Source organism: Echinops telfairi, unplaced genomic scaffold, assembly GCF_000313985.2.
Source record: "Echinops telfairi isolate 266 unplaced genomic scaffold, ASM31398v2 ScPeMD7_7420;HRSCAF=8458, whole genome shotgun sequence".
Lineage (NCBI taxonomy): Eukaryota > Metazoa > Chordata > Mammalia > Afrosoricida > Tenrecidae > Echinops > Echinops telfairi.
In genome coordinates, this window is record NW_022111320.1 from 53,383,973 (window position 1) to 53,395,176 (window position 11,204).

The following is an 11,204-nucleotide window of genomic DNA, read 5'->3' on the forward strand; positions in this document are numbered from 1 at the left end:
GGGAGGCCTACAGAGTGAAGGCTAACACCTGTGAGGAATGTGCTCCTCAGAAGAAGCAACCACAGGAGGCCAAAAGAGCAACATTTGCAAAAAAACCCAAAAAACAAAGTCCACAGGCAGGAAGAAGGAGAAAAGATGGGCGAATGGAAACCTAGGGAAAAGGGACGATGCTGTTAAACCGAGGGGCTTGCAACAAATATCACAAAACAAAATGCGTATAAATTGTTGAACGGAATACTAATTTTCTCTGCACACTTAAACGCAAGCCACAATGAAATGATAAAAAAAGAATAAGCTCTTCGAGGAAATCAAAGTCTTATGAGAATACAAGTACACAAATTTAAGGTGAGCTTAACACAAACAAAACCCCCTATGGCCAGTTCTACTGCCACACGGCCTTTGTGAGTGAGAATGGACACCACAGCACCTGACAACTTCGGTCGGTGGCTGAGGGTTAGAGGAAACAGTGTGACTCATTGAGCTGGCCCTTCTTGCTGTCTGTGTTTAATATGCTCTGTCTGTGCCGTGTTCTAAATCTTCACTGCTATGCTAATGCTGGTGATCCGTTTGGAGCAAGCTGTTCATTTTGTTGTTAATATGGCAGGAAGAGTGTGGGGTGTGTCTTGACTCAGTCCCCGGCCTTGGTTGGTTTCTCTGGGGTGAGGTCCACGTAGTTCCCCCTTGGTCTGGATGATACTCTGGCTTGTCTTGGTTCTCTTGTTCTTGGGGTCTGAGTCAGCAGCCTACCATGTGGCCCAACTCGCCAGTTTCCACACTTTGTGAACAGGTGGCCTGTCAGCTGACCTGCCAATTTACGTTCATCAGCCAATGGCAACCGCAAGTGGGAAGAACCCTCCAGAATGATGGCTAAGCGATGCCAGCAACCACAACCATGAGAGATGTCATGAATTACGGAACGCCAAGATGTTAACAAACGAACATATCCTTTGTGTGTGTTGTCACAAGGACCTTTTGGCTGTCTCCAATACATTCATTCCTTAAACCTGATTCTACTTATTAGAACTCATAAAACGGAGAAAGCACACACACAAAAACAAACCCCAAGCACAGAATTGTTAATCACCTGTCTTTAATCACATCACTTACCACTTTAGAAGGCAGTTTCTGAAAAAGCTCGCTAATGAGATGTCCTGATGGATTTGTGGCTACAACGATGGCTTCAAGAAGCTGCTCCAGGACCTCCTTCAAGTAACTTGGAGAAGACTGGGGGGAAAGAGTAAAGTTGAAGCAAAGAGAAAACAGAAAGTGCTTTGTAAGAGAACCCCCCTAAAAGAAAAAAACAACAAAACAAACAAAAAAGAGAAACCCCAAAACAAATGGTGACTATCAAATAGCTTCTCAAATAAAAAACCCCTAAAATCACAATACGAAAGCGTCAGCCAGAAGAACCAAAGAAAGCATGTTCTACATGGAGGCACGAGCAAGTGCCACGTCCCAGAGGCAGGAAGACACCAGGCATGTGGTAGAGACAATGACCAGTGTAACCTACACACAGATTCCTACCTCGGGAGAGTTGACTGCCTCTCCGACTTTCCACCACCACATTCTCTACATGATGTCTTACACTCGCAATAGTGGACTAGTCCTTGATAAAATGAAGATTCTCTTTGAAAGTGAGCCATCAAAGCACAGTCTAAGAGGAATTCATGAATCTCCCCCCCCACACACACACACATATTGTCCTAGGCTTCTTCAAACTGGCGTGGGAGTCTGTGGCCACATGTCTGTTGCCTCTTCCAATTCCAAATACAACTACCCAGGAAGCCCAGCTGCCCACCCCACAGAAAGGGCACCCAGTACCCATTGCAGCCGAACACTGACCCCATCGGTCACTGTCCCTTGATTGTCTTGCCCATCTTCATCATCATCGTCATCATCTGCTTCTCCTTTCTGAACAAACTCATTTCTCGTTCGAAGGTACAAATCCCAGAGTTTGCAAGCAGCTTTATACTCAGGAGAATCTGGCTATATGATGGCAAAGAGGATAAGAAAAAAAAAAAAACTTTAGTATTTGTACGTGTATCAATTGTCGTTATTTTTTAAGGACCCTAGTCCAGCAGAGACTTGTATAGTTTTGAAGACAAGACATAGTTTTGAAAACTCAGGTTCAAATCCAATCATCTCTGTGTTGAAGGTGGTGCAATGGTTAAGCAATCAGTTGTTAACTGAAAAGCTGGCCATTCAAACCTTCGCAGTGGCTCTGCAGGAGAAAGGACCCGTGATCTGCTTCCATAAAGACGACACCCTTGAAGGCACTTCCATTCTGTCGTATAGGAGTTTGAAAAGACCCAACAGCATACTACTGAAGGATCCGTGGCTTTCAATCCTCCTCCTGAAAAACTGTGTTGTAACAGAATTCTGAAATAACATTATTTACTTATGCTCTTTCTCACTGCAGGAAGACTTGAGGCAGAGATAAATGGTTTCCTAAATTAAGGTGAATTATTAATGAAACAGGAGCCTTGGTGGCATAGTGAGTTATCGCTTGGGCTATGACCTTATAAGGTTGGCAGTTCAAAACCACCAGTTGCTCTGAGGGAGAAAGATAAGGTTATCTGCTCGTGTAAAGATTTTGGAAACTCAAAGGGGTAGCTCGACTCTGTACTTTAGGGTCCTTATGAGCCAGAATCGAAAACACTCAGACAGACAATTTAAAGACTAAAGATATAAAGGATAGAATCTGATGATTGTTCTGATAAGATTTCCATTTTTGAACTACTGAATTCTTATGTGAAGATTTCTGTTCGTGTAGAATAAGGGGCAGGAACTGAATCATGTCTGCATCTTCGTACCAGGAATGATATTTAATGTAATGTTAGAAAACCAAAATAGAGTGGTCCACAAATTGATAAACTAGCCAGAGGAACAGAATTAAAGGCCCAGAAACAGAACCCCGAACTCCTGGAAACAAAGTGAGAGCGCTGACAGTGTGACATGTGAGCAAAGAAACGGGGGAAAAAGCTGAGGCTCTGGTGACAGACCCCTGCCACACAGAAGCCACAAAAATCAAGCACAGCTGCACTGAAGACTTAAAACTATGAAACGTTTAGAAGAAAATGTAAAAGAAGAGTATTTGCATAAACTTTGGCTTAGAAGGATTTCTGAAACACACAAAAGGATAATCTATAAAGAGACTCTTACATTTGTTTATCCAAATAAGAAATCGGTTCCTCAAGACACTCCCTCTACAACAACTTGTGCAAAGACAATCCCCGTGGGAGAAGCTGGTTGCTGTACACATACCCCAGGGAGAGTTAGGGTCAGGAATACCTAAATTCCTACACTCTGTGAGACCAACCCCAACCCCACCGCGAGAAAGAAATGAGCCTTCTCTTCACAGAAGTAGTAAGAATAGGTAACATCACAAGTGAAATCACAGTGAGAAAGACCACTGCTCACCGACCAGATGGAGAAGCAAGCCAGTCAGGCACTATCCAGTGTGGTGCTCTTACCTTATAATAAGCCTTGGCGTTGTTAAAAAGCAGCTGGAAGTCTGTCGTCAGCAGGTTAACATCATCATACTCCTCCATTTTCAGTTTCTGCTGGATTTTCATCAAGTCAATGGGCTGGGAAACCACTTCATAATAGTCTGGCTGATTTCTGTTTTTATTTAAACATACATGTGTGTTTTTAGATGGCATTAATCCAAAGCTTATAAAAAACTCAATTTCAAAATTATCTGTGGTACATGGTAATATTCAACATTCCAAATGACTGCCACCTGACTCTAATTAGAAATAAAAAAATTTCTAAAAATGCCCTTTCTCTTTTTCAAAATAAGTATCTCAAACACTCAAAATAACTCACTGCCACTGAGTCGATTTCAACTCTGTGCTCCTCAAAAATTAATTCCAGTGAGCGTCCTTGGCAGCACTCTCACAGGAAAGAATACTGCATTCTTCACTGCACCCTGCCAGGTGGCTCTCGACTCTAAGTTGGCCCACTACTTAGATGAGGTTAACTTTGACTATGATGGTATCTGCCAGGTTACGCTATTAACCACGTTTCTCCTTTTCTCTTTGTACTTAATGGAGAATGGACTATAGAAAACCCATTCCTCAAGCTTTCAATTTACCAACTTTAAAATTTACAGCAGAATAGACTCATGGATTCAATTTTATTACTAGTTATTGTGCTGCTCAAAACATCCCAGGGCTGGCCAGTTGCAGGCCTTTCACGCTGTTCTATGCTCTGAGACGTTACTTCCACCGTACCGAGCTCTTCTCTTCTGGCGTCGCACAAGGTAATGCATTCGTTTTGCCTGGCGCAGCCTTTGAAATCAACTAGTTCCCAAGTCACTCTGGCTGCTGTTAGTGGTGAATGGTTTACACATAAGGTCCAGGTGTTAGATGTACTCATTTCGACTGGGACATTGCTGTTCCAAAGCTGTCTCCGTGGACAGAGGTAGGAAATGTACACACGCTGGACACCATGAATTCACACAAACAACACCAATTCCGATCCAACCCGTTGGCATTCACTCTAGTTTCCTGCCCTTCCCTATTTGAATCTCCCTTCTCAGATAGTAAGATGGGGCGACAAACTTGGTTAATTATCAGGCTGCTCACAGAAAGTTCAAATCCAGCGGCTGATCCCTGGAAGACAGCTGAGGAAGTCTGCAAGACTGACAGACTTGGAAAGCTCACGGGGCAGCTCTGCTCTGTCCCACAGGCTCAGTGTGCGTCAGAATTCACTCAATGGCAGTAGTTTCGAGGGGCTGCACTGAGCCTACATGGCTCCTCCAGCATAGTATCCCCCAGCTACAGGTATTCTGATTAGCAACCTGAACTCCCTGTCCATGCAATCTAACACAGTTACAGGCTCCAAGGAGCAGAGGCCAAGATCCTGCCTACCACACTCATGGGTGTTTTTAGAATAAATGACTCAATTGCCAGGGTTTTGAAAGGAATATAGGCATTCTTTGCTAGTGAGGGGAGTCTAGCCCCCGTAAGATCGTGTGTCCAGGTGCGAAGAGGATAAAGGCAGTTTGCTTTACCTGGTTGGAACCCAGAAGGCAAGGACAAGGGCAAGGGCAAGCCAGGTGCAAAGCAGCACTGCGGCAGACCACTGTCAACTTATGAGGGGAACAGTGCTACCACTTTCTTCCATCAGTAATTTTAAAAACACGCTTCACTAGACTCTGACTGCTTAAGGACTAAAAAAATCTCAGCACCCGAATCATTATGGAACCCACTCCTCCCATAAGAAAACTCAATTATCAAACACTCGACACAGGGAGCCAGGCCCAGTTCCCTCCACAGCCCGGGAGTGTGTCCACCTCACCGTCGCTTTGGTGCCCTAATGAAGAGTTCACAGAGGAGCCGGCCCTGCTCATCTTTATAGTCTCGGATGGTGTTGTAGAGTTCATGACACACAGCGATCTAGGCACCAGAGAGGAGAAAAACCGCCAGTGACCAGAAAGCCAGCACAGACATAAGGATTACCTACTACTCATTAAAAACACCCACCAAAGGCAAATGGAAAAGACAAAGGGCAGATGAAAAACAAAAAACCCCACCTTTCCACACAGGGACCCCCTGAATTTAAAACAATCTAATATAATGCAGAGTCTCTGTTAAGCTGGAATCAACTTGATGGTAGCTTTTTGTGAGTGTTGTAACCTAATGATCTAATAGGTAACTTTCATCAAATTCATGTGATTGTTGTTTATTTATTTTTTTTCTCTTTTAAGTTAATCAGTTCATAGCCACCTCTTGCTTAACATCATCTGATAGAAAGCCTACATGGAGAATAATCTGTAACCTGTAACAATGGTTAAGAAGGCCCTCCATACTCTGGCCAGTCTCCCCCTCTCTGCAACCATGCACACCACACCTGTCCCTGACCCAACCTGTCTACACCGAGTCCTCCCTCAGTAGGAAACTCTCCTCCAGGGCTCTGCAGGGTTGCTGTGAACACAGAGGTCTTTCCTGCAGGCACTAACCTAATCATCCAAACTCGTCCTCCTGGCACGCATTCCTAGCTGAAAATATTCACTTGTTTATACTCTTCTTCCCCGACACTATAACCTAAACACCACGTGAAAAATGAGTTCATCTCACACCGCTAAATTCTAACCACCAGAACAGTACTTGACATAAGAGAAACACAAAGTTATTTGTTGAATGACTACACGATGTCTATTATTCTTATTCATTTGAAAATATGAAATATGAAAATATACCATTACTGTAATTTTGGCTGAATATGTTTTTCATACAAGCAAGGGGGAAAGGAATTAGAGACCCTGATGACATTGGGTTCGGCGCTAATTGCAAGGTAAGCGGTTTGAATGCACCAGCTGCTCTGCAAAGGGAAAGAGGAGGCTTTCTACTCCCATGTGCAGTCGCAGTCTGGGAAACCCACAGGGGCAGTTCCACCCTGCCCTGTACGGCCCTGGTGAGTCAGAACTAACTTCCTGGCAGTCTGTTTGGTTCGGGGTTTGCCTTTTTAACCACGACCATTCAAGGAAGGGCAGAGGAATTGTGGAAAAGCAAGCAGCAGCAGTGGGACCCTCCAAGTTACTCACGGGGTCTACAGTCGGAAGGTTGGAAAGCCTCCTCCTTTTCCTGCTTGGGCCTGGTGTAGACACAGAATGGTGCCCGTCATCAAAGTCCCCGCTGACACTGCTAGAAGGGGAGGTAGCTCTTCTCCTCTTGGAACCCATGGAATCCAACTTCTTCTACAAGAAACAGTCGAACATGTTCTTACATTGAAATTTCTATTTCACCAAACACCAAATTTGTCACCAAACACACCTCTGGTTCACTCAGGACAGCATTTGACCCAGTTTGGAAAGAAGTGTGACTTTTTCATGGGAAGCCCTGGCTCTCGCTGCTTCATTTCTGAGGACAAATTCAGCAAGTGTCTAATGCCAATTTTGAATGATTCAATTACTTCTGGCCCTAAATTTGCCCTGGATGAGTTCCTCAGCCCACATGCACTGGTACTCGGTACTGGTCTCACCAGGCTGACCTTGGGGACAGAGGCCCCACACCAATCACCTGTAGAGTTGGTAGCCCCATGGGCTTTCCAGAGTGCTGATTACGCCAAGGTGGGCTCTGAGGTGGAAATGGGTAAGAAGTGGTGCGGGGGGCAAACGAGCAGTGTGAAAAGGGACAGAGGTCGTTTCACCTTCTAGTATTTTAAAATGTACCTTAGTTCATTAAAGGAACCACAAGACATCCCTGAAAAACACTTCACAAGGATTGCCGTACACACTAGTAAAATTGTGTTCTGAAATTCTTCTGAAAGAAACTGACTTCTTTTTCAGTTATGTGAGGTACTCTGCCCCAGGAATGTTGGAATCTTAGCTTGATGTCCCAACAGGTAATTTGGAGGGAACTCAGATGTAAGCTTTCTGCTCTTCCAGAAGCACTCAAGTCTTCCTCCAGTCTGACCCCGTCCGGATTCCAGAAACGGCTTCAGGAAGGGCAAAAGGCACCAGCAGTGTGGGGGCTCTCTAAAGGGTGCCACACACAAAACACATCAAGAATGCACGAATATACTGGTTGCTAAAATCACAGGTAGGAGTTCAACACAGACAGGACAGTTTAGCTTTAAAACTACCAGTCTAACATAGTGACTTGGAAGGACACCGACTCACCATTGAAATAATGCAGCTTAATTTTGTGTGACTTTTACTGCAATAAAATTTTTTAAAACAATGATATATCTTCTAAGACCACTAAATCATAAAGGCAAAATTAATAGATTGAATAGCCTTTATTACAGGTCTTTGTCGCAATCTTCAAGATTGGAAATAGAAGTTACACAAGTAAAATAAACTTATAAAACAGATGATTTTGTGTCAAGCAAGGCAGACGAAGGCAAAGAAAATGAGACATGTGCTGTGTCCACACACTTGGTGCTCGGGAGCTGGAGCTAAGTTCTCCACAGCCAGAACAATGAACCTTGCTACCAATGCAGATTACTAACACATATCCACTTAGTACGCTTGTTTAACTGTGGGCTTCTACTTTTTTAAAGACAATTTCCCTGTGTTCTCCGTTTCAGGCTGCCTGCTGTGCAACTAGGCTCAATGCCACGTTACAATGTGTGCATTTGGCTGGAACACAGAAATACAACTTCAAATGTCAAGACCTGCTGCAGAGGAACGGGGTATCTGCCCCAACAGCATCAATACCTTCTTCTAAAGCTGCAAGAAAACTCTAATCCCATTTTCATTCAAGAATAATCCGACTCCTCTGGGCCAGCCGCAGCCAAAAGCACAGGCACATCAGAACCCTGGCTACCGGCAGCACGGAGACAATGCCTGGGGCTGGGACTTTGAGGTGGGGGGGTCTCCTGGGAGGTGCAAAGCAGGACCATGTGAAACCAACAAAAACCTGGTAAACAAGTAAGAAATACGGAGTCTCTTCAAGACTGCAGAATACATGTTTAAAAAGCACCCACCCTGATGACGGTGCTTTCCTCTACTTGGGTCTGTTACACAGTGCAGTAGGCAGTCGGCTAAACCTGGCTAACCATCTTCAAAGGACTTGAGCAAAGGGCAGCCTCATTTGACTGATTCGTCCGTTTTATAAAAGCTGGCAATCGGGCTTCAATTCATTCAGACAGAGAAACAAAGAACCCACCTTTTGCAAACAAGGACACAGGTGGAATGTGATGAACACGAGGGAATCTTTACGCAAAGGACAACACAAATTGAAGAAAGGTGGCAGGGAAAGGCAAGGAAGGACAGCAAAGGGAGAGAGAAGAGATGATCAGTAATTTACCAGCTTTACCAGAGCACAACCAGCGCCTCGAAAAGCCAGTCTCCTCATTATGCCTGGAGGCCAAGTGCAGCCAGTGGGAGAGGCAGGGCTTTAGAAGTGCTGATTCAGTGTTAGTACATTCAAAACTGAAAGAGAAGAACAAGGCAGAGAAAGGGGAAATAGAAAGGAAGAGTCAGAAGGAGTAAAAATGAGCACAAGTAGATAGAACACATTCAAGTAGAAGTGCTAAGGAAAGCTAACAGAGCGGGAGAAAGCAGGCAGCTCCCTTGTCTTGCACATAGAAAACCCCTGCAAGGGCTGAGGCACCATCAGTCCCTGTTAGCTCTTCCTTCCACTTCACCCCGACATGCTCTAAGCTTGTCACAGATGCCTCGCGGGGAACGCGTGCTGCTGACCTGCCCCTTTGCTCACATGGAACAACTGTCAGTTTCAGGAGGAAAGCATGCCTTCCAGTTAACCAGAGCAGACTCCAGTTAACGGAGCTGGGATGGAGGGGCTCAAGTGACACTTGGTTTGGGCAGGCTGGAACAAACAACAAGAATGGTCCATGTGAGCAAAGAGTCTGGAAAACCACGCCCCGCGGCCCCCCCCCCCCACAAATTTCAAAGAAACATTTTTCCCGTGTTCTTATGAGCATTGCAGAGACACCACCTACCATTTCACCAAGGTCCACCACCACCACCACCAGCCCCTGCCCATTTTGGCAGGAATTAAAAATTACACTATAGAGTACAGTGAAAATTTAAAGAATTAAATGCTAATTGCTCAAGTGTGCGATCATATAATAACTCTCAGACCCTTGGCTCATTAATTTACTTGGACAATACAAGAAAGATGCAATGTAAGAATAATACTCAAATATTTTCTTAGTCAAGAACACATTTGAAAAAGGTGTTTTGCAAGTCGGACAGGAAAGGGTGAAGTGGCAGGAGCAAGAAAGCCCGTGTTCAGAAGACCAGACTTGGAGAATGGCGTCTTCCACCTAGAATTATGTTTGATGCTGTCTGCGTCACAGCTGCTCAGATGTCTCTTCGCCTCTACAACGAGAACAACAAAGCACACACAGCTTCCTTGGATTACTGGGGGAGTGAGAGGAGCGAGGCGAGCACAAAAGGGGCTTCAAAGTGTCCGTGGGGAAAAGTCCACTACCTTTTCATTCCGTTTTCCCACGGACTTTTTGAAACCTCCCTCGTACATGAAATCACCTTGAAACTTCAAAGCACAACAAAAACGTTGAAACTCTTAGGACTGCATGTTTCCTGGGCATAGGAACTGCCGTGTGTGTGTGTGTGTGTGTGTGTGTGTGTGTGTGTCCCACCTAAAGCATAGCATCTAGTACAGATTGGGTGCTAAATAGAGATCTACAATACACATATACACAGAGATGCTTAAAGGAAAAAAAATTGGACTTATGTATGGATTGTGATTAGAGTTATACGACCCCCAATAAAATTTCACACAACAAAAAACGTGCACTTAAGTGGAACCTTTAACAAACCTTTCTTTGTGTAAGTTCAATAAGCCTACAAGTACTTGATCACTAATTCTCTTTCCATATGTGGAAGGAACTAAGACGCTGGGCCTCTCGATTAGAGTCACAAGCACAAAAGGCTGACAACCATAGGTTAATGGACAGTGGGCAGTAAAGAAGACACAATGTACCAGCTGGGAGACTGTAGCTCAGCAGTACGTTTCAATGCTCTGTACACTGTGTGGTACTCTCCTGATTGTCTAGTGCTGCTGCTGTTAATGCATGCTTAAAACAAAACTCATGGAGAATAAACAAACTCATGTTTGTTTTCAAAGGAAACAAACAAAGGTCACCCATAACTTACCTCCCAGAGTAAATCACCTTTAATATTGGTGAGCTTCTAGTGTATAGTCTCTGCCTACGCAGCCCAGTATTATTAACACAAGTGAACGTTCCACACTGTGTTTCTTCTTACTTTATCAGCAAGCATTCCAGGTCAAGATTCTTCCACACTGTTTGACAGTAGCCTATCAACAGCTATAAGTCATGAGGATTTTGGTAAACTACTAATACTAAAGAAAGTGGCCAGGGCCCTTCCACCCGTCTATAACACATATTAGTTACTGTTTTCACCTGAATTACCTCTTGGGGAAAAAAAAACTTTCCAATCTTTTGGCTTGGCAATCTGTAATAAAGCAAAAATCATACTCCTCTTTAAAAATTTTACTGAGTCCAGATTGCTTCTGACTTACATTTGGGGAGCAGCACGCCACTAAGTAGGGGGGGAAAAAAAGAAAACAGAACTAATTTTTCAAGCGCTCTAGTGAGTTGGAAAATAAGTTGGAGTTTTACTGCAACATGTTTCTATGACCAGATTTCTACATCCGGTCCCGTGAATGTGTCACCTGCAGGGTCAGGATTCCTTCTGTATTCCTGCCGCATCGCAGAACGTTTGCAGAGAAGGAAACACACTA

General features: G+C 44.3%; 1 protein-coding gene across 1 annotated transcript in view; it reads right to left on the reverse strand.

Annotated features, from left to right (window-relative positions):
* PBRM1 (polybromo 1) overlaps window positions 1–9,189 on the reverse strand; it is a 78,642-nt gene extending 69,453 nt beyond the window's left edge. Inside the window, exons 1-6 of the mRNA XM_045297385.1 lie at window positions 8,760–9,189; window positions 6,551–6,703; window positions 5,305–5,402; window positions 3,474–3,621; window positions 1,843–1,986; window positions 1,108–1,224 (exon numbers count right to left, since the gene is read on the reverse strand). Coding sequence (XP_045153320.1) covers window positions 1,108–1,224; window positions 1,843–1,986; window positions 3,474–3,621; window positions 5,305–5,402; window positions 6,551–6,703; window positions 8,760–8,807 — 708 coding nt within the window. The 5' untranslated portion in view covers window positions 8,808–9,189. The remainder of the gene's footprint in view (window positions 1–1,107; window positions 1,225–1,842; window positions 1,987–3,473; window positions 3,622–5,304; window positions 5,403–6,550; window positions 6,704–8,759) is intronic.
* Between the last annotated feature and the right edge of the window lie 2,015 nt (window positions 9,190–11,204).